We start from the raw sequence: 23,959 nt of genomic DNA on the forward strand, positions 1-23,959 counted from the left end.
CACAGACTTGAGCAATAAATCTTCTTAACCAGAACTTAGTACAAGGTCTTGATTCTTTGGACCTGACAGAATGATCTCTTAATTAATTATCTTTTAAATCATTTTCAAAAATAACAAGAAGCTACAGGCAATAATTTTATGAATGATGGTTCTTTGTCAAACTTTTTTAAAGATTAATGACATGACATACATGAAACAAAATAGGTGTCTCCTAGCACTTTACCCATATGATTTTATGAGTATTTCCTCAAATATACATCGCTGTAGATTTCTAGATTCACATGGAATAAAAATAGTTCACTTGTTATACTATTTCACAAGAGCTGATTATTCAAATGCATTTTATCTTTCCTGCATTTCTTCACCACATGTCATACCTTCTTCTTTGTCATTTGTTAGGTGCTTTCCTTTCAATTGTTTAATCTTTTTATCTCTTTGTTTCCGTCCCAAATCAATAAAAAGTGTTTTCTCCGAACCTTATTTTAGTTATAACTCTAATAACTAATTATCCATTGCAATAGTCCATGAAAATCTGTTAATTTTTCATTTATTTTCCTTTTACATTGGCAAAATCAGGCAAAACATAAAATTTATCCATAATAAAATCAAATCTCTTGGTCCGTGTTTCTTCCATCTTAGGATAAAGGACTAGATTTTCAGTATGGGGTGCTGTTCACTTTGTCAGAATTCAGTACTATAGGGAAATAAATCTTTGTGATTACTACTGTATAGGCTGTATAGACTTCCACTATGCTCAAAATGTAGTGTATGATAGAAATTTTTCATTGACAAAACTGCTGCTTTCTGCTTCCCTTGTTTTTGAGAGAGAACACTAAGCGAATGTGGTCTCTTTGCATTTTGGAGCTCATATATCATGCAGTGTTAACCCTCGTAAGGGTCCCTGGAGTCTGGGTTCTCCTGGCCATCTTCGTAAGGCTGCCAGTCCACCCTGGTCTCTCTTTGATGCACCTCTACTTGCCAGGGTCATGTGGTAGGGTGGTGGTCAGCCTCCTCTCAGCAGGCAGGTCATGTGATGGGGTGGTATTCAGGTGGCTGATTGGAGCTTCTTCCTCTTTCTTTCTCTTCACTCTCTCTTGAACTGCCTGCTGGGCTCTCCTTCCACTGCCTCTGCTCCTTCGTTGTTTTCTCTGCTTGCCTCCTTTCACTCAAAACTATTCTCTTCCTGAGGTTTGCCTCACAGAAGCCTCTGCTATCCTATCCTCTTATGACTCTCAGGCTTGGCCCACAGAAGCCTCTTCTATCCTATCCCCTTATGCCCTTTTCGTGACCCGACAAATGCGCGAACGACAAAACCGCGCCAACAAAACCGCGGCGCTAAAACCGCGATGTCAAAAGCGCGCCGACAACAGCGCGCCGACAGAAGCACGATTTAAGTTAAGGTAAGGTTTAGGGTTAGGTTTAGGGTTAGGTTTAGGTTTAGGGTTAGGGTTACAGCGCGCTTCTGTCGGCGCGCTGTTGTCGGCGCGCTTCAGCGCTCATTCGTCGGCGCGGTTTTGTCACTGCGGTTTTGTCACTGTGGTTTAGTCAGGAGTGCTTTTGTCGTTCGCGCATTTGTGGTGGAACCTGCCCTTTTCCCCCTTGATCTCACCTTCTCTCTCCCTTCTTCCCGGTCTTTTTTTCTTTCCTCCTCTTCCCCTCAGCCAAAACCCCTTCTTCCTTCTCTTGCACTCCTCCTGTCTCCTCCTCTTCCTCCCAAACCCTCCTTTTATTCCCTCCTCCCCCCTGCTACACTCATATACTATGTTACAATAATAAGATATTAATTCATCTTTTCCACAACTGTGGAATCAGATATTTAGCTCAGGTAGATGTCATGTCTTCATGCCTTGGACTTTTCAGTGTGGGTAGTGAGAGATTTCGAGGCATTTGGCATTCCTCATTTTTCATTTCACTTTTAATCAGAAGAGACCAGAAGAATAGTGGCTTATTCCACCATTCTTTGTACCCCAAATGATCCTTCTTTTTCCCTGCTCTAGAAAACACTTAGACTGCAGAATCATAAGATGGGTATTTATTGAAAGAGCAATAGCTATGTTAGCCTATCATAAGCTTCAAGGGTCTTTACATCATGCTGAGATCACATTTGCTTATAGTTTATAGAATCAGTTTAAGCAACAGTGGCCACTTAAAGATGTTTAAGCCATTTCTGATGTATCCTCTGCTTCATCTGTCTTGCTTTTGCTTACAATAATTAAATTTTGACTGAGAATGCTTATAGATTCTGAATAAATACTCTACATAATTAATATGATCTGAAAATCTCATAATACTTTGTTAATGTTTAAATAATATCACAACTTATTAAAATGCCACTCTTTAGTATATAACTATTAAATATTAACTATTAAAAGTATTTTTTTAAATACTTCAGATTAAATAATTGTGAGATCTGTCTTAATATCTCCATGATGATGTGATGGGATATGCCCTTGGCTATCTATTCCAACATTAAAGATTGAAGTTTAAGCACTATATCTTAAAAATTAATGGATAATGATGATCAATAAGTTTTTACTTTCAGGTAAAATTAGAAAATATGATTTAGAGCATGAAAGCAGAGTCGCTGTAAATTGTGTCACAGAGTGATCCATTTCACTGAGTGAAAGATAATTTCTTTAAGGAAGGCCTATAAAACTATACGTCAATTTTATAGGATTTATAGCCTGAAAATGTGATTTCCAAACCTTTGGGAAAGTTTGCTGCTATGAGAACATTAAAAAACATTTTGACCAAATCAATATCTCAAAGCTGCTACTAAGGAAAAGGCACAGATTGGTCAGAAATTTTCACTGGTTGTGTTCATGACTTTTACAACCTCCTTCTACTGAGAGTGAGAGATGGAAATGTTACGTGTCTCCTGGGAGAAAAAAACTTGAGATGATGTGAAATGAAGATAGGATGGACTCTTGCTGATACAGTAATGATGACTTGAAGGCAGAGTTCACCTATAGATGAGTTTAACAGTTTAACTCCTCAGGAGTGCACAAGTCTTATTTATGGCAATGTAGCTGGAGACTATAAAAGCTAGGGATTTTGTAGGCTTTAGTTATGGAACTATGCACTGACAAAAAATTAGCCAACAATTATCTCTCAGGTAATTCAAACTGCCACATGTCTGACTTATTTGATTGGAAAAGGTCAAAGCTATTTAACATAAAAGAAATTCAAGGAATGGTTAATGGCTTGCCTGCAATATACTATTATTTGAACAGTTACAAAATATGCCACCCAGAAGTTATTTGGTGGTCACTTAATCACAGGATGTTCTTTTTGATTCATGTGTATGATTTAATTTATTCCCCTTGTTTGTGCTTATATAAATTCATAGAAGTATATAAAAGTATAATTATATAAGCATGTGCCACACAGTGAGTCACTAAATCTCTTTTAGCTTTCTTCAACTCACCAATCAAAAATAAGCTATTAACATAACCTTCCAAATGAAATTTAAATAGAATAAGCAGAAGCAAGGCTCTGGGGGAGATATTATCTATCTTCCAGATGTGGAGGGTGAGGAAAATATGGGAGGAACCATACATTTTGAAAAATTAATATTCTAATGGCCACCATCCAGGTCTTGACTAATGACTTTGAAACGCTGTGGACATTTCAGTTAAACAGGCATCTAGATTCAAATCCACAGGGGAACTCCTGATCAAGGGCTGCAAAGGGCCCAAAGCAAGGACTGCAATTTGAAGTTTGGCTTGAAAAATGAAAACCCACCAGATCTGAAGCTGTTGTAGGTACTAACAAAGTAAATATATCCCTCTGGGAGGAGGAGATACAGTTCAAGAATAAATAAAGAAGTCCGAATGTAGGACCCAATGGCTGTATAGATGCAATTTCTGTAAGATATTTCTGGTATTTTACACATCCGTACAATAAGGTTCTGGACCAGAAAAAAATGTACTAAAAGTCCGAGTGTGCCTTCCTGATTCTTTGCTTTGTGTTAATCCTTTTTTATAATACATATTTGTGTGTGTGTGTCTGTGTCTGTGTGTCTGTGTGTGTGTGTGTGTGTGTGTATGCTGGTCTTGTTGTATTTGGGTCTTTTCCCGTGTAAAAGACCCGAATACAACAAGACCAGCATACCTACACCCATGAAAATCTACGAAAATGTATGTATGTATGTATGTACGTATGTAAGTACGTACGTACGTATGTATAAAATAACAACCTGTAAAATGAGTTAGACAGAGAGAGACTGACTAGCTCAAAGTCACCCAGCTGCCTTTCATGCTAAAGGCAGGGTGGACCAATAGTTTTCTGGTTTTCTAGACTGGTACCTTAACTGTTAAACTGGTATCTAGGCACATTCATATATTATAATATTACAGACACATATAAAGAGATATAGATATGTATAGTTTATATAGGCATAGACACATAAAGATAAAACACATTTATGCACATAAAAACAGACAAATAATAAGCTAAAAATGAAACAATCATACCTACACCTGTGAAAATCTACAAAAATGTATGTATGTATGTATGTATGTATGATGTATGTATGTATGTATGTATGACAGCTGGTAATCTACAATAGCTGCTACTCTACCTCATATACAGTATTAAACATTGTGGTAATGGGTGAATTTTGAAGAAGGAAGGGGGGAGGGCAGGACAAAGGAAGGGAGGACAGCAGGACGAAGGGAGGGAGGGAGGAGAGAGGGAGGGAGGGAGGGAGGGAGGGAAGGAAGGAAGGAAGGAAGGAAGGAAGGAAGGAAGGAAGGAAGGAAGGAAGGAAGGAAGGAAGATTTCCAATGTTCACAAGGAAACTCAAAGGGGAAGTCAGCAGGAAGTGACTCCTGCTCCTGCTGCTTTTTGCCCATTCACGGTCATTCCGTTTCTCTGTTTAGATAAGGAAATATCTCTGAAATGATCTCCCGATGGAGCACAAGTACTGTATATTTTAGAATGTATTTATTTTAACTATTAAAATTCCTGTGAAATCTGTATAAAGGATGTAAGCACTCTATTTCTGTTTTGGGGCACTGTGGGTGCACTCATGAAACTGCTGTCAGGGACACATCATTCATTTGCCAGAAAAGCTCCCATTCAATTCTCTGTCTCACTGAGACTCCAGTGCTGGTAATCCCATTTTATCTTTGACTTTCCTTTTAGACAGGCAAGTTCTTTTCCAAATGTGGTCATGGTGGTTATGGTCAGTCATAAGAGGAAAACTGATAAAGTTGCTTCCCACAATCCTCTTCAGTCCTTCAAGACACTCCAGGATGCTTGATCATCTCAGCTTGCTTTTGTGGGTAAGGCTTCTGGTCATATGGACACCAGAGGTGGGTTCCTACCGGTTCAGCCCGGTTTGGCTGGACTGGTAGTGGTTTGGTGGCCTGGGCTGTTGGAACAGGCAGTGACCCAGGCCTGCCATGCCCCCGAACCGTTTCTTTTTTTGTTTCTGCGCTTGCTCAGAGCAATTTTATTGCATTGCGCATGCGTGCACAATGTGCATCAAGTGCCTGCGCACGGCCACGACCAAACTGGCAGTAGTGACTGCTGGAACCCACCCCTGATGGACACATTTTCAAATATAGCATTGAATTACAGCCAAAATACATCTATCGTTAAGTACACGGAATATCTATGGAATATATGTGAAATTTACAGCAAGGAGTTACTAAATATGGCACATACTTTGCTTCTTGCTACATTAATTAACTAATGACTTTTTAACTTTTCAATTAGACTAATATTTTAATTCAGATGTGTCTGCGGAATGATTTAACAACGCTGACTCATGTTTTTCTTATGAAAAACTGTATGTTTTCCCTTGGAAATCTAATCCAGACTACTGAAAGTAATATGGGCAGATATTTTTTTGCCATCACGTCCTCAGAAATATCTCTATTTCCCTTGGTTGGCTTCAAACCAGAACAGTTTGAGGTAAAAGCCACCCACCTTTTTTTCATAAACCACTCCATTACTTTCATTTTGTTAATGGATGATAATAATAATGTGATTTGCAAGGACATCTTTTCTTCCTTTTGCATCTGGCAACTCAAGATTACACCTGTCTTCACCCTTTCACAACTGACAGTCATTTAATTCACAACTGCTTGGTCTTCATTCAGTTTTCAGTCATCTTGCTTATATTTTCCAGGCCCTGGCTTTAAAAGTGATATTCCAAACCAGCGTTAGCACATAACTGTCATGCATAATTTCTCGTAAAATATGTGAGCTGCAAGTTCCATCTACAGTATCTCAACCTCATCGTGTACATCAGCAAAATATAATTTAAACCATGGCAGCACTTTAGGAAGGTTTTGGAATCCCAACGACATTAAATTCATGTGATGTCATATGGTGGGAATGGCAGTTGTTCCTGGATTCAGCATCAGTTTTGTTCCCAAAGTTCTCCAGTGAGTGAAGCCAGTTGATGGCACATGATTAGAAAAGATACTTTGGGGGATCTACTGGGTGGCTAACCACACATTTTGATTTTTGCCAAAGGCTCAGTAGGCTGATTGCCAGACCACTGAAAGTCACAATAGAAAACTCATGAGATTAAGTGTTCTGGCTATACACTCAAATATGATATGGGATATATAATATTTGCACATTTTTAGTACTGTTTTCCACTATGTCCTATGGCTGGAGGTGGTAGGGAGAGAATGACACCTGCCAACATTTTATATTATTATTAGAATGATGGAAAGCACATCAGGGTGTGGTAGAGTAAGATGGGATGGGATGGGATGGGATGGGAGGACAGCTAGTGAAATAGCCAGGAATACCAGCTAAATTAATGTGTATTTTATGGTTGGCATTTATGGTATCTTTTGGAAACAACCATGGCATATATTCAAAAGGCCAGATGTGTCCACTGGCCTAGAAAGGTGCTTTAGATATTTCTATTTTTCTTGGCAAAGAATGGGCAAGACTTTCACTTTATATAACTATCTGCATCCCTTCTTGAAAAGAATAGAAACATGGATTGAAAATAAAGAAAATAAATAAACCAACCATATGGAAAAGTGCAAAACCGGTAGATTAATTATTTCCATCTTTGTTCTTTCTTTCATACCTCCTCAGACTGTAACTATGGAGCAAAAGGATGAGTTGAAAATTAATATCAACATCCTTGTTCTGAAACCACAATCCACTTATGCTTTGCCCCTGAAGAGAGAAAAAAGAAAATTGTCAAAAAGAAAATCATTCTAAAGATGAAGAAAAAGTACAGTGGAAATAAACTTTCAAGCAGGTTGATTAGTGGTGTACCAACACCATGTATTAGAATGATGAAATATTTAAAAAGATGGAGAAAAAAATGATTTTGTTCAGATGAGCCATTTAAATGCTCCCAAGTACTTTCAAAATGATGTATATAATCAAGATGAAAAGATTCATATTTTTCCCAAAATGAATTGCAGTCAAATATTCCGATAGGTTCTCTACATAGAAGCTGGTTTTCAGACACTGATCTCTTCTCCCTAGATTGTGGCCAATGTAAAAACAATATTAAAAATGTAGGCCAAATAGTATATAGTTAATAAGCTAAAAGAGCATCTGGCCCTTTAATGTTTTGGTACAGCACTATTAGGATTTTGATCAGGCAATATGTTGTTCCTTGCCATTGTGGCAGAGGTGGATTCCTACTGGTTTGGACCAGTGCGGCTGAGTAGATAGTAACTTGGCCCGCCACACCCCCAAACCAGTTCCTTCAGCTGTGCAGTAGATGCTGCCATCTTGTTTTTTGTTTCTATGCATGTGCAGAAGCAATTTTTTAAATAATTATTTTTACTAATCAAGCACACACGCCCGAAGCACTTCCCTGAGCAAATTGGCAGCAGAAGAAGATGGAACCCAGCCATGCATTGAGGGGAATGTCTTACAAAGCAAATAACTAGAAATGAATCTGATTTAGGACTTGGAAATGTAGTCGATTATATTGAAAACCCATTTTTGAGTTGTTTCTCTGAATAAAATTGTGATTAATGGTATTTGAATTGTCCAGTTCAACTCACTTTGAACAAAAATGAAGGAGAATTAAAAGCAGAGGGTGAATGAAAACAGGAAGATAAAACCGTATTATTCACTCTTTAATTTGATGCAAAATGAAATGGATTATGATGATTCAAAGGCAGTTTGAAATTTTATGGAGAAAACAGAGAACATCGTATCATTTCCAGTTTTCTTTTCTGCATATAGAACTTTTGCAGTGAGTTTTCCTTACCACCCTGGTTTTCTCATGGTTTAAGCTCAATGCAAATTCTTGGCTCGTATTCATTTGAAAAATGACAGAAAACGTTATATTTAACAATAGCTTTATGTGAGAACAAAGCCACTTTTGAATTGACTTTGATTCTAGATGTCTACGTAGCAACACTTTGTAAAGAGGTGGTGTTAGCTCTTTGATACAGTCCAGACAAAAAGCATGGCAATGAATACTAAGTCTATTTTTTTTGTAAAATTACATCAATAAAATTTTGTAAGTCTGAAATATCTTTCCCATCCCCCACTTTTACATTTCAAAAACTAGGGAAAATCCCTTCTGAGTTGGTTTTTCCACTCTTTCTTCTTTGGACTTAAATTTTCTTTAGCATGCCATTGTCTAAACCAGGGGTGTCAAACTCACATCATCATGGCGGCATCACATGACGTATTGGGACTTCCCCCCCCCTTTGCTAAACCAGGGGGGACTGAGCCAACATGTGACGCATCTGGCCTCTAGACCACGAGTCTGAGACCCCTGGTCTAAACTGTGGGTATTCCTTCTGTCTCCCAAGGTCATTCCCACATACCATTACTCATTCTATTTTCTTTTTCTGAGGCTTAAAAACTACTTCAAAGTCTGGCCTAAGCTATTAGCTATTCTCCATGGTGGTTCTCTGCTTCAGGAACATCACTCCTCCAGAAATTAGACTGGCCCCCACTCTAACACTCTTTTGGAATGCCCTGAAGATGTGGTTCTGCCAGCAGGCTTGGGGAACCCAGAGCAGGATAGAGCCCATTAAATGACTGTTATGAATGTATGTTGTCGCCAGGGTGACAACATGGTTATTATTTTATTATTTATTATTATTATTTCTTTTATATTGCACTTTTATGTCCTGTAAGCTCCCTTGAGTCGCCATGCGTGAGAAGGCGAATAAATAAATAAATACTCCATGTGGTCATTCTTCCAAATACTAACCAGACAAGGCTACCATCTTCTGAGACCGAGTGATGATAGGAACTGATAAATTAATGTTGAAATGGGGTTCAAGACCAACGTTTTATAAGTTGACGTACAGTTACCATTATCCCTTCAGCCTACATAATCTAAAGAAAGTTAGTTGCAAAGCCTCTGTATTTATTTCTGTGGTACTGGAACTTGCTGGCTCTGAAAAAGTTAATCCCATTCTGTTAAACATTAAAAAGAAAACAGGAATGTATCTATAATTTTTCCATACTTGTCAACCAGAGGTATGATTTTCACGTTAGGACCCAAGTTGGTTTTGGTCCAAGTTAAGTTCGTTTATTTTCTGAAAATCCAAATCTGACCCAAGCTAAATCTTTCAGTCAGCTCAGTTTCCATATGCAAAATCATCTTTTAAAAAATACCAATTGATTGATCATGTTGTATGAGAGTTTTCATGCTATTTTTTTAAAAAAAAAACATTGATTAATGTGAAATCTGAATGGAATAGATTTATGAACAAACACAAACTGGAGAAAGATTGATATCTCTGTCTATCCCAGATCGTAGCAACCCTTGGTGATTTTTCCTACGATTCACCTTTACACTGAAAATGGTCTTTCTGTCCAAATGGAAATGCTATGAAGAGACAAGCTTTCCCAGAGCTCTTCTGGCAGTTCTACAGTTCTGGCTTGAATGAAAAACTCCAAAGTGCAGTGAAATAAAAGAACCGTGGATAAAAATAATTCATGGCTCTGGATGTTATGCACACAAAGGCCTCTCATCATTATTTTTTCTGTGTGTGAAAATAGAAGAATAGAAAACACCATCACCTCTACTGTACTCTGAAAAACAAGCTTGTTTGGAAGAGAAGCGATTCCTTTTCCCTTATGAATGCAAGGTGGTATGAAAAACAAACAAACAAACAATATATCCATGTAAACAGATTTCAGAAAACAGTGTGTTTGAATTCAATCTTTTGGATCCCAATGGCATTCCAAATTCTATTACTGTCAGCTTCTCTTTCTTACAGAATTAATATTACATCTTTATGCAAAATTGAACAGTGAGGAAGGAAAATGCCTAAGTTGCTGTATTGTTCAAATTAATTTCTTTTACCTGGTGGACAGAAAAAGAATTGTATGTGGATGTCAGTCTCTGCTTTGCAGTTTGAGGAAGATAATCATTTCTAGTTCACGAGTAAACCCTTCACAAGCATTCCTACATTCCATTCTTCAGCTTATTAGTGTGGCAGAGGGAAGGGATTTACTGTGGTACAGAGCAGTCATTCTGAGGAACACTTTCCTAATGTCTCGGTCTGTGATACATTTCCAATAAAAAATGCTCCCTTTTCACAAAATCCTGTCCAGTTTCTCTAACTCAGGTCCCCAGACCAATTTACACTGTATTTGACTTGCACTTCATAACATGGGACTAAATTACATGATTATGTTGGATCATAGGCTCAAAGTCCATGTGGTTGATCAAATTAGAGTGCAGTCACAGGAACTCTTCCAAAGATTTCTGCCAAATGACCCTTTCAGAGAAGAGAAACTAACTAAATGTAATGCCTTGATTTCTGTTAATATTATTCAAATTTAATATTTTAAAAAGCATGTCCCTTACGAAGTCATTGAAAGGCTAACTGTGGCCTTTGTGGCACAAAGTGTTGCACCACCAAATGCTAGACGCTATAATGTCTCTTGGCAAAATGTTTCTTTTCTAGAAAAAATCAGGAGGGAGGGAGGAATATGCTACATTCATATTTCCTGGATAAACTCCGTCTGGTGAAGCTGTTGAACTCGGCGTCAGAGAGACCTAGATACGTGTCTACCTTCCGCCACAGAAACTTACTATTTTATAGAAGTCGTCCTTTCTTTCTCTCCAACTTGCCACATAGGACTGTTGTGCAAAAATTGTAAGACAGAGTAATATGTGTGTCTTTTTGAGCACCTTGTGGAGTATAAATCGTACAAATAAACAGAGGAGAAAGAAATTATGCATATGTAAGATGTAAGAGATGTAAGTACAGAACTGGGAAGCAGCATTATGATAGGCTATGTTGATGGAAGCTGTAGTTATTACATTGGAAGAGAACTTGAGGGATGAAAGCGGCAAGAGTCAATGAAACTAAAATTGGTTCCTGCTGAAGCAAATCCAGATTTTAGCAGAATATGAGTTTGCTCAAAAGGCTTGTGTTCTTTCCATGAGTGAAAACTACAAAGAGATTATGATGTTTATCTATGTATGCTTTTGTGTTTTATGTTTGGTTTTTTTGTTTTTTAATCCAAGCTCCTTTGTTTATGCTTTTTTGCATGTATGCGGATGTCAAAGTAAATTCATTTATATATTTGTTTATTAACAAAACAATTCAGAGTGCTTCTCCTGCATTAGCAAACTTCAAGCAGTTTAGGAAGAAATGAAATCTAGATGAGTACATAGAATTCTTTCTAACATTGGGCCTTGTCTTTAACCAAAAGCTTGCACATCCTATCTGTATAACCTGGCTTCATTGTTATTTCCTAGGTTCAATTTTCCAGTTAGACTAGAATATTAAATTCACCAATTTAGAAGTTGAGAAGTGATCATGGTGTCTCCCCTGACAGGTAAGCTTTGCACAGTGGCAGTATCATAGCCAATGAGGTTTCAAATCATTGTGAAATTATTATAGGAATGCAACATTCAGTTTTCTCTACAATTAGGCTAAAAGTTCAGATGTTTATCTTAACATGAGCTTATTTTAAAAGCAAAACAACTTAACTTATATTGGTCTGTATGCAAATTCTAAAATGCACAGCAAGGCCATAGGAATAAAGAATGTGAACAAGCTTCTGATCTCATCAATCAGATAAGATTATATGAAATCAGAGAGCTGAAGGTTTAATATGGATAAGGAATCTGGTTGTTTAGAGAAGTGAAGAGAGATTCCGACAATGATCTGTAGGGATAAATAAAGAACTCACAATAGCTGAGTTCTCTATTTCTGTATGTGTGAGAGAGAGGGGGGGAGAGAGGGAGGGTGGGAGGGAGGGAGGGAGGTATATGTTCCAGCATAATTCTGGAATGCAATTTCAACCAAACTTGGTACACAGATAACTTACTCTCTGGGAAAAAAATACTTTGGAGGTAAGATACCCCTAACACCCCTCTGGGTGTGTATTCTGTTTGGTTTGGTTTGGTTTATTGGATTTATATGCCGCCCTTCTCCCATGGACTCAGGGCGGCGTACAGCATTAAAAAACAACAACACATATTCTGTTAAGATACAGCCTGTTGTGCCTTAAAATGGATTCTACTGTGCTGCTGTAAAATGGCTTCTACTGTTCTCAGTGGCATTGCCATGGTAACAGCTTCACAGTACTCCACAAAGGGGCTCCCTCTGTTAAGAGTGGAAAATCCACCATTAGAAATTACGTTTGGTAATTTCCCCCTATAAATAAACATTTTCCCCCTATAAATAAATACCGGGGGCAACGCTGCATTATCACCTGGTAGTCCTATAAAAATATGAACTATTTTAGCAATAGCAATAGCAGTTAGACTTATATACCGCTTCATAGGGCTTTCAGCCCTCTCTAAGCGGTTTACAGAGTCAGCATATTGCCCCCAACAATCCGGGTCCTCATTTTACCCACCTCAGAAGGATGGAAGGCTGAGTCAACCCTGAGCTGGTGAGATTTGAACAGCCAAACTGCTGAACTGCAGTCAGCTGAAGTAGCCTGTAGTGCTGCATTTAACCACTGCGCCACCTCGGCTCATTTTCCAGCATTTATAAAAGTGGGCCCTTCCCATAAATTCTGTAAAAAAAAAATACATAACCTGTTACATTAAAAAAACTGAAGAATTAGTCATCTTTCAGAGGTTCCGATCATAAACTGCTGAGGGAGTGTAATACTAAGCAAAACGTAATGGTTTTGGGCAGCATACCAAATGCCAAACGAGGGATCCAGGAAGACTTTAAGGCCAGTTAATTGTTGAAAGAAAAGAGAAACTCTTAATCTCTTAATTTCTTAATGTTTTCTCTAACGCTAAGTAGATGATAACTTAGGGTCAGGTATATTTAGTATCATCGTCTCCTTTTAACGACCCCATAATCCCTTGCAGGGTAGAGACTGGGTAACTGAATGGAGCTAGCAGAGTGTTTACTGGCTGATTGCTCTTCCTGTTGCCAGTGTGGAGTTTTGTTTAGCAGATATATTCTAATTATGCCCAGAGACAGAAATATCTGCCTCTACCTAAGATCGAACTCACAGGCTTCTGATTGTGAGGCGAGAGCTCCACCTCTAGGCTACCACAGCACTCAGTCAGGTATATTTAGTCTGAAGAACATAAATCAAAGATAGGCACGATAACTATCTCAATATGTGAAATGGTGCCATGGAAACAGAAAGAGAAACCCAGGTGACTTTGACCAACCCTAGAATATTGCTTACTAATTCTAATGAATTCTGAATGTGATGTGTTACCTTTCTTAAGGAGCTTTCTTTTCTGCACTCCCCTTTCAGAGATGGAGAAAGAATACAATGGCAAAGTGTGAAAAAAAACACTTTAATATATTTAATCTTATTATACATTTCTTTCTAAATTACAATGTCAACAAATTCCAAGTATAGTTTTGCTACAAGGCTTTCTTTAGGAAATCTCTTCTATAAGAAAATACATCTCATTAAACATTTCCTGTAAATAAATTATTTCAAACACTAGATAAAGTGGGAAAGGGCATGCAGATAACATTTCAACAAATCAGGGATGTAACTTTGATACTGTTAGCTGTGCTGAGAGGGTAAGGATGCTTTCCAGTAGTGGGATTCAAATAATTTAACAACCGGTTCTCTGCCCTCATGATTTCTTCCAACAATCAGTTCACAAAACTGCTCAGAAAGTTAATAACCGGTTCTCCTGAAGTAGTATGAACTGGCTGAATCCCACCACTGACTCTTTCCTGTAATTTTGTTAATGCAAAAGGATATCAGTTACCTGCTTCCATTATTTAAGCAAAGGAAGCGATACACTTTGTCCATCTCCATACGTTTTCCATTGTATTGAAGTAAACTGAATAGAGTTTCCTGTATTAAACTCCCAAATAATTTGAACTTCCTAAACTTTAAATAAGCTTCTATATAAGTATCTTATTAATGACAAAAAAATTTAAATATTCAATCTGGTGCTTCAGCGCTAATAATCTGTTGGTAGCAGGAACAAATTGGCGTAAAAAACATTTTTTAAAAAATTTCTTCCTCAAACTACTTTCCTTAAATGAAGTGAGAAGTTTGCCAAAGGAAATACATATCTGAAACATAAATGGATGGGGCAATGTCTTGGGATATTTTAAGCAGAACCATTACGCCAAAGAAAGCAAAATCTGCATTGTCTCTCTACTATCTGCCAAGGCTATTTTTTATTTTAAGCAATACTGTCTAAAATTCATAAAACAAATTTGGATGTAATATCCATTTTTCCTCCTAGATCATGTACATTAAAATAAACTACATGAATAGTATGGGAGGGAATTAGAACATATAATAGCCTATTAATACTGGATTAAGGCATCTACCAACTGCACTGCTAGCAGAGTCTCATGGCTTACTCTGAATTCCCATCAAAGGTTTATAGAATTCTGATTCTAAAGCAAAAACTTAGAGAATTATAAACACCTCTGCCAAAATCCACTTTCTTGCTTTTTTTGTGTATAAACAATGAAGGGCAGGCTGCAAATTAGTTTACCACTACCATATGCGTTTAGATAATTTAGGTATTTTCTGAAGTTGCAGTTTGGCACTGAAATGGAAAATGGTTTGCAAGTATTTTTTAATAGACATGAAAAACATGTAGCATTTGGCTGATATTTATTCATGGGTTTTGAAATATAAATTAATTACAGATAAACTTTAATTTTTGCAAAACAGTCGTTTCATGGCTTCAGAAAGTCAGGAAAAAAGCTTGCTAGCTACAAAAAACATTGTTGCTATTGTTGTTGGTTACCTTTGATTGCTCCATTTTTAAAGGATATTACAAATGGCATATTGCCTCAGCATATTAAACTCACATGAAGGAGTCCCCCAAATAAAACAAAATGAACAGAATTAGAAACACACACACACACACACACACACACACACACACACACACAATTCTTTCCTCCTTTTAAGCAAAGAGAAATCAGTCTCCTAAACTTAACCCAGTTCATACCATGGGGATATCAGCATTGTGAAAGAACAAATAAGGTTGCTGAATGGGGAAGCAAAGAACAGAAATTGGTGTCCATTTTACTAGGCCATTAATACTGCTGAATGAACTCCACTGGCATCCATTGATATACATACAACAATCCAGTAGTGCCAATGCCAAACACATTCTTAAGGTGCATTTAGAACATATCCACCATATTCTTATGACACATATTAATCTCAGCACTTTCGATGTTATCATCTTTTTTTGTTTTGTCACTGATATATTATGGTTTACGTTCTGATCGAAAACCTTTATGACACATTATTTAGCAAAACAGATTTAATGATCCGTAATGCCCATTTTAAGGGCAAAAATGAAGAATAATTCATAATGCAAACCTCCATTCCCTAGTATTTACAACCAGCATCTTAGTGTAGCATTACATTTTGGACGTAGTAATGAATAGTCTGTTTTCAATGTAAGTCAGGTGGCTATCAATAAACCAGTAAGCCAAGTTAATGGGAGTCATTAGCTACAATAAATGAAGAAGTATCAGTTTGAGTTATGAAGTCTAACTGTTTATGTCATTTATTTGAAGCTAGATCAGTGTTTTTTACTGTTGGCAATTTAAGATATCTGGACTTCAAAACCCAGAATTCCCCAGGCAGTATAGCTAAATTGCTAAGCTTAAGAAATATGAATCTAGATTGTTACCCTAGCGTAACTGCCTCTATTCATATATCTTGACAGAGATTACAAATCCCTATGCAAGTGAGGGCCTTGGATTGCAACACAATAAATTCCATAATTACATATGCAGTAACTTCCTCCTTTATTTCTAACACTTTTAGTTTGCTGGGAAATTTTTGTAGTCATAAGTATGTGTTGATAGAAATATATTTTGGCAAAGTCCTGCTCTGTATTGTAAATATATCCTATTTTATCATCAGAGTGGGATAAACTACCTACAACTAATATGGAGAAGTCACAAGGCTATCAATAGAGCTTTGATGCAAATCTTTGGCTCCACTGTAGTATGGTATCACACTTAAAAAGAACATCCATCTGCTGTCAACTGTACTTCCAAGCAGAATTATAACACATGTGGAGATGATGCTTTTCCTTGCCCCAAAGGATACTTGGGCCAGTCATTTCTTATTTACAATTAATTTTTTTCCACCATAGTCTATGCAGTAGACACTTGTCAAGGCCTGCTGGTGACAATTTTTCAAATCCCGCATCAGATCTTCTGGCACATATGAAGTCTTGCTTTTGAAGAATAAGTAGCATCTTTCCAGATTTTACATGATAAGCCTTTGGCACAGTCACATCGCTGGAAAATCTCCAAGCCATGGGAACCTTTCTTCCGCTGTTTGGTGCACACTTCTCCTTGGTGTAGCACAGGCTTGCAAATTTTGGTCCAAAAATGACGAGCACAACAAAACCCTTCTGTGCAATCAGAGGACCTTAAGCAAGGGTCTCCTTCATGACCTAAAAAAGAAACTTCATTGGTTAGAGTTAGAGTTTTATTGATTTGTATGCCGCCCACTCCCGAAGGACTCTGGGCGGCTTACAATAAAACAAGGGAGGGGGGATAATACACAAACAACATATTAAAATATACAACAGTCACAATTTCTGAGGGGCTGGATATTTCGAGAGCCCCCCGGCCTGCTGGAGCAGCCAGGACTTAACGGCTTTGCGGAAGGCCGAGAGGGTAGTAAGGGTCCGGATCTCCACGGGGAGATCCTTCCAGAGGGCTGGAGCTGCAACAGAGAAGGCTCTCCCCCGGGGAGTCGCCAGCCGACATTGGCTGGCAGATGGAATCTGGAGGAGACCTAACCTGTGTGATCTAATCGGCCTATGGGAGGTGATCGGCAGGAGGCAGTCTCTCAGGTACCCAGGTCAAGTTAGTAATCCAAGGATGGGCAACTAAAGCAATTGGGCTATTTTCCAAATATATTCTGATAAACATACATTTATTTAAATGTATCTGCATGATCTTTCAGACCATTTAAGGTAGTGGTAGGATTCAAGTAATTTAACAACTGTTTCTCTGCCCTAATGATTTCTTTCAACAACCAGTTGGCTAAACTGCTCAGAAAGTTAACAACCGGTTCTCCCGAAGTGGTGAGAACTGGCTGAATCCCACCACTGATTTAAGGGGAACATCCATTTATTCATGGTTAGAGAAGTTAGATTGAATGGCAAAAATCCTTTTCCTTTAACAGAATATGTTCTATTCCCATATAAGACTTTTATAAACTAATCATGTCTTTTTCCAACATACAATAATCTGTAAGGTAAGAGCAGAGGACACATGACCTTCCAGATGTTGCTAAACTCAGCAGCCCAAACCAGAGTGGCCGATGGGAAAGATTTCCTGTTAATGAGATCTATTACTACACAAGATTCCAGCTTTTACAAACTATGAATTATGCAGGAAGGTCATTACAGATTTCACTGCCACCTAGACCTAAAATCTACTAAACATGTAGAAAAGTCTTCCATTTTCTTTTTCATTTTTGGGTTTTATCCAAGTCAGCTATTAGATGGGAAATAGTAAGACAATGTTGACTAACTTCTTTGGGCTCATTGATGTAACTATTAGCCACTAGTTACATATTAAGAGAAGTATCCAATGATGCCATTCTTAATACATCTCTCATACTTTGTACACCCCCTCAGATCTGTTTCAGGGCCTTGGGAACTTCCAGCACACATTTTTATAAGCAGGAATTAGTTCATCCTATACATAATGAACTCCTGTATATTCTGTAACAGGAAGAAATGTGAAATCTCTTGTATAGCCCACAAATCTACATTATGGTGAGTAAAAACTATCAAATAAATGAACCAGCAAATAATTTATTCCGTATGTAGCTCAATTATAAACATGTATATAAGAACTATGAAATAAGTGTGTTTAAGACTATGAAGCTCCAATCTGAAATAATCATCAGTTTAGAACTTTTAACACACAAAGCTCAAATTAATTATTCCTGAGGAATATGGTACTTAAGTTCCTCAATATTTAAAGATATTAAAGATGGAAGGATGCCTTCAAAGATGATCTTATATATATTGGGGCACAGGACCACCTTAGATATAGAAATAGGCATCATCAGCATTCAAAGAGATGCCATTTTTCTAAGGGTCTCCTGCTCCTCACCCCCAAAGAAGCCTGCCATTGAAAAGAATCAAAATGTTAATACATGAATTTACTGCTTTTTCAAAAATAGCAATAGTGAAAGCATTTAGACTTATATAACCACTTCATAGTGTTTTTTACAGCCCTCTCTAAGTGGTTTACAGAGTCAGCATATTGGTCCCAACAATCTGGGCCCTCATTTTACCCACCTCAGAAGGATGGAAAGCTGAGTCAACCTTGAGCCTGCTGAGATTTGAACTGCTGAACTGCAGCTAGCAATCAGCTGAAGTAGCCTGCAGTACTGCACTCTAACCACTATGCCACCTCAGCTCTAAATCAATTTATGTACCTTGGTAGAATGCACTCCCCATAAATTGATGTTAAGGAGTTCTTCCCTTCTCAGGAAACCATTACAGACCATTTATAAATCAAGCCACCCTACCTTTGGCATGTGTCAGCTTAGACTGCCCTTTCCCAAGATTTTGCCAGCCCAAATCCTTGGTGGGATAGTGATTATTTTTTTTATTGCGAGGCACTTCTAGAGCTGGAATATGGGGTGTGAGAATGCTCTCAGTCACTGGTATACAGATACCTAAATCAAGGAATAAAACAAGTCAGAACTGGTAATGTAATACCACAGTTGATAACATAACTGGAATGCCACAAACAAAGAAACTATGTTCATATAGAAAGTGAATACTCAAATTTATGCATGTTGGATGTCTTCCATAGCTGCCTCATACAACATTGGTTAATTTTATTATCAGCAAACTACAGTTGGGGTACTGAGGCTGAGAGGCTGGTAATTAGCAGGACTTCACTTCCCAAACAGTATAGTGTTTGGATTTAATATGTCCATCAGTCATTAAGTTGAGAAAGTACAATTTGAAAGTAAGATTTGACAACCTGCAGGCAGTGGAGCGCATGTATGCATCCAGTCTCATTCTGAGATCCCCAGAGTACTCATGCAACTGGTATAATTGCAACGTTGAGCCCAAACGTTGGTTTGGAACGCAAAATGAAATGAAAGTCCTACCCATAATAAAATGAAAGTCCTACCCATATCTCAAGACACCAGTTTAAGGCCTGCCAGTAGTACTTTTAAAAGCAATTCTGGCTTATCACAATATATGTAATTACATTAAATCCAAATTTCAGTAGAAACCATTCCGTAGCAAATTAAATATCGCTAAATATGAATAACTGACAATAGTTAATATATTAACTATATATACTTTGCTATTCTTCTCATCTGATTTTATATGTATGCATGTATGTGTGTGTATATGTATGTATGTATGCATATGTGTACATATACATAGTATGTATATGTATACTGTGCATACTGTGTATATGCCAATATCAAGATGTTTCAAACTATGAAGCCCAATTCACAAATATGTTTGAGAAGGTAATATGCTATTACAAATTGGATCCCGTCCCTTTCTCCTTTCTCTTTCTAGATAGTCTACAGGTGTGACCTGTTCATGTGCAACAGTTCTTGATTTTTTTAATGCCTAAGTGTTGTGGCCCAGCAGGAGCCGTTGGAGCTGCAAACAGACTCCAACAGCGAGGGGCCTATGGGTCAGCTCTGGAAGATGTGGAGGACTCTGGACAGGGTTCACACTCTGAGTAGGGACCAGAGTGGCTGGTTGGCCATCAGGAGGTGCCTGAGGCATGGAGCAGAGGTGAAAGCCAAAGGGAGTGTGCCCATGACATCAGGCCCTGGAGCAGTGGTGAAGATGTCAGGCCTTTGAGCAGTGATGAGTTTCAGAGGGAATTGGTCCCAGACACCCGGCAGAGACGGGTGGATAAATGCTTGCAGCAATTAAGGAGACAAAGGAGATAGGCCAGGTGGTTGTGATTAGGCCCCAGGTGGTTGTGATTAGGCCCCTCCCAAGAGAGTATATAAGGAGAGACTTTGGGAGGAGGCTGTTTGCAGGATTCAACTAATATACTAATGCTGGAGAAGCTCTTGTGTGTACTTCTTATCTTGGAAGTCTGGGTTGCTGCCAAAGTCTTATTGGTGTGTTAATTTACTGTGAATAAATTGTGTAGCAGTAATCTTGTGTTGGCGTATGGAGGGGGGGTCAGAATATTTAAGGCATCTCCTCTCAAAATTTGCAAATGTGGAATTCTCACTCCACTTTTAAATTACTGAATGTTAGTGGTAATGATAACATTTTAGGCAAATCTTGAAGAATAAATATGAGACTCAAGCACTAAAATACTTTATTCATGTTTTTTTTAAAAAAAATAAGAGTCATGCAAATACCATTGTTACAGCGGTTTCCAGGACAGCACATGCCATCTCTGTGGCAACGTTTCTTCTTCCTTCTACAAACCATGCAGGCAGATGTAGTTTGATGGGGACTATGGCAGTACTTCCCAACTTCACATTCTTTATCATTAGTGCAAGGATAAGCCTGTGGGTAGGTATAAATTTTAAAAAGTCATAATGAGTCAACAACACTGTAAAAGTCAAAACAAGTCATAATGGAAACATATTTTTCAGATACCAATTTATCATAAATGTTTTTCATACTTTCATTATTCAGTGATACTAAAACACCCAAATTTATGGTTTTCCAAACATTATTTGCCATAACTGATAGCACATAAATTAGATTGTCTTGTGTATTAAGGACTACCACACAGATAAGATCAAGAAGTAAGTTTAGATGGATCATTTTCTATATGATGCTAATAATAGGCATCATGTGAATCTTTCCTTTTAAGATTTAGAAGAGCAGATTATTGAAATGTACAGGAATAATATTGAGATATTGATAATAGTTTCTGCAACTGAAACAATCAATCAAACAAATAAATCAAAAGTCATTTTTTCCCATAGCAAAATAGGAGAAATTGACATGATACTATATTCATGTGCACAGTGGTGAAATTCAGCAGGTTCTGACAGGTTCTGGAGAACTGGTAGGGGAAATTTTGAGTAGTTCGGAGAACTGGCAAATACCACCTCTGGTTGGCACCAGAGTGGGGTGGAAATGGAGATTTTGCAATATCTTTCCCCTGCCATGCCCACCAAGCCATGTCCACAGAACCGATAGTAAAAAAAAAAATAATGAATTTCACTACTGCACAAGTGGTTCCTTTGGTTAAAAGTGAATCTCTATATTCATCATCAATTAAATTAAAGGATTTATCTTCTTTGGTATCTGAAGAGAAAAATGCATATCAATACTCCCCCATAAACCTTTCCTTCTCTAAGAAGGCATAATTTGCCAAAAAAAATCTCTACAGTTAAAACAGTCAAGGAAATTTATTGCACTTCCTTTGATTTTTGATCAAAATTTGGCACAAGAGCCATTGTACTTTCAGAATCCCACTAGGGCCCTTCTTAATGTAAGACAACAGAAAAATTACTAGGGAGTGTAAAAGATAGAAATATTGCAGATAAATAGGCATATTTGTCTGTAGATTAGTTTCTTTTTTAGAAAATCTGTTATGAGACAAAAATAAAGCATCAAGAAAAATATTATCTTTTAACTCTAAAAAATTTATGTGCCTTATCTTAGACGGGGTGGATTTTGTCTGTGTTCCAAAAATCTGTCCATTGATGCTGAATTTAATTGAATCAACTGTTATTTGGGGCTGTTTTAAACTTCTTTGAATAAATTAATTTCTGAGACTTTTTTTGTATCTTTAAGTACAGACCATAAATTATTTGATAAGGAAGCACCTCTCTCCAATGTCCCCTTTCTTAGGAAAATTGTTGAGAGGATGCCCTAATGGCGTCAAGAGTTATATTTTCTGTTATACTTCATTTTCTCAGTATGGTGCCACTCTCATGGTAAATCATGGTAAATCCACTGCATTTTCATGAAATGTCAAATCACCCAAAAGTATCATGTTAACTCTCCAAATCCTTTACAGTGAACTGAAAGCACCTGAGGGTAGGACAAGAAGCAATGGATTATGTGGCATACGGTTTTCTGCCTAACCGGGGGTTGGACTAGAAGACCTCCAAGATACCTTCCAACTGTATCATTCTATTCTATTCTGTTCTGTTCTGTTCTGTTCTATTCTATTCTGTTCTATGGGAACAGTGGGGACTCCTTTTCACTATGGGGAAGTGCAAACTACATTTTAAAATGCCAAGAGCCCATTGATCAACCAGGGTCGATGTCAAAAAACAAAGAAAGAAATCTAGTTTGTAAAAAACAAAATCCTAGACATTTTAACTTGATTCTTTTATAAGATACCTTCTTGGGCTTGAAGGGCCTTTCTGGAGTGACGTAGGATTGGACCCAAGAAAGTCTGCCATGGAAGGTGAATAGAGAAATGTGATAATTTTGCCTTCTGTGAATAATATTTTCACAAAAGCATTTTAAGATTCAAGAATTGTGTTTATACAAACCTAAGAGCTAGTAAAGTCTCATAATTCATAACTCCATGAATGAACCTATCCTAAATATGTGATATGGGGACTGGAGGCTAAAACATATAAAGAATAGTTGCTGGAATTAGGTATGTCTAGTTTAATGAAAAGAAGGACTAGGGGAGACATAATATCAGTCTTCCAATATCTAAGGGGCTGTCACAAAGAAGAGGGAATCAACCTATTCTCCAAACCACCTGAGGGTAGGACAAGAAGCAATGGATGGAAACTAATCAAGGAGAAAAGCAACCCAGAACTAAGAAGAAATTTCTCAACAGCTAGAATAATTAACCAGTGGAACAACTTGCCCCCAGAAGTTGTGAATGATCCAACACTGGATATTTTAAAGAAAAGACTGGATAACAATTTGTCTTATATGGTATAAGGTTTCCTGCCTGAGCAGGGGGTTGGACTAGAAGATCTCCAAGGTCCCTTCCAACTCTGTTATTCTATTCTATTCTATATGTTGAATTAAACAATTGAAAAAATATTGAACAAGGATAACTTCATTTAAAGCAATTTCATTTCTCAGGTCAAACTAGCTTTGAAATTGACAGTATTAGTAAGGTTTTTTTCCCCCCATTTCATATCTGCCCGACTGATGTTTTCTTCTCCCTCCCCTGTGTATCTTTGACATATTAAAATCAACATTGCAATTTTCAAGCACATCACTGTTGGACATGTTACATCAAAGAAACTATTAAGTCTAAGAATATAGAATCTATTATATTATTAGAATCTTCTGGAGTGGGCAATTGTCATATATTATGGTTGATCACATAGTCAGCCAGATGTTTAGACTAGATTTGGTATTTTTATCCACCTATTGAGTCGTTCCCAAAGACCTGTTATAGGCAGGTTCATATTGTTATTTGATAGCGCTAAAGATATCATCACAATATATAAGCTATTATAAGTTGCAAAAGCTGCCTTTTGCAATTGACCAATGGTGATTTTATTATTATTGATATACTTTTTGGCAGGAAATTTACCATGCATATATATTACGTGATTCCATAATTCTAAAAAAAAATGCTTAATATATGGAAGTTAAAAGTAGGTTGACATGGCAACAGTA

General features: G+C 37.5%; 1 protein-coding gene across 1 annotated transcript in view; it reads right to left on the minus strand.

Annotated features, from left to right (window-relative positions):
• Nucleotides 1-16,207: 16,207 nt before the first annotated feature.
• Nucleotides 16,208-23,959, minus strand: part of DKK2 (dickkopf Wnt signaling pathway inhibitor 2) — a 54,250-nt gene continuing 46,498 nt past the window's right edge. Inside the window, exons 2-4 of the mRNA XM_087724184.1 lie at nt 20,755-20,905; nt 18,922-19,071; nt 16,208-16,819 (exon numbers count right to left, since the gene is read on the minus strand). Of these exons, the coding sequence (XP_087580310.1) occupies nt 16,569-16,819; nt 18,922-19,071; nt 20,755-20,905 (552 nt within the window). The 3' untranslated portion in view covers nt 16,208-16,568. The remainder of the gene's footprint in view (nt 16,820-18,921; nt 19,072-20,754; nt 20,906-23,959) is intronic.

Source organism: Thamnophis sirtalis, unplaced genomic scaffold (genome assembly GCF_051295495.1).
Source record: "Thamnophis sirtalis isolate CommonGarterSnake01/CBP01778 unplaced genomic scaffold, rThaSir2_p1.2 scaffold_10, whole genome shotgun sequence".
Classification (NCBI taxonomy): domain Eukaryota; kingdom Metazoa; phylum Chordata; class Lepidosauria; order Squamata; family Natricidae; genus Thamnophis; species Thamnophis sirtalis.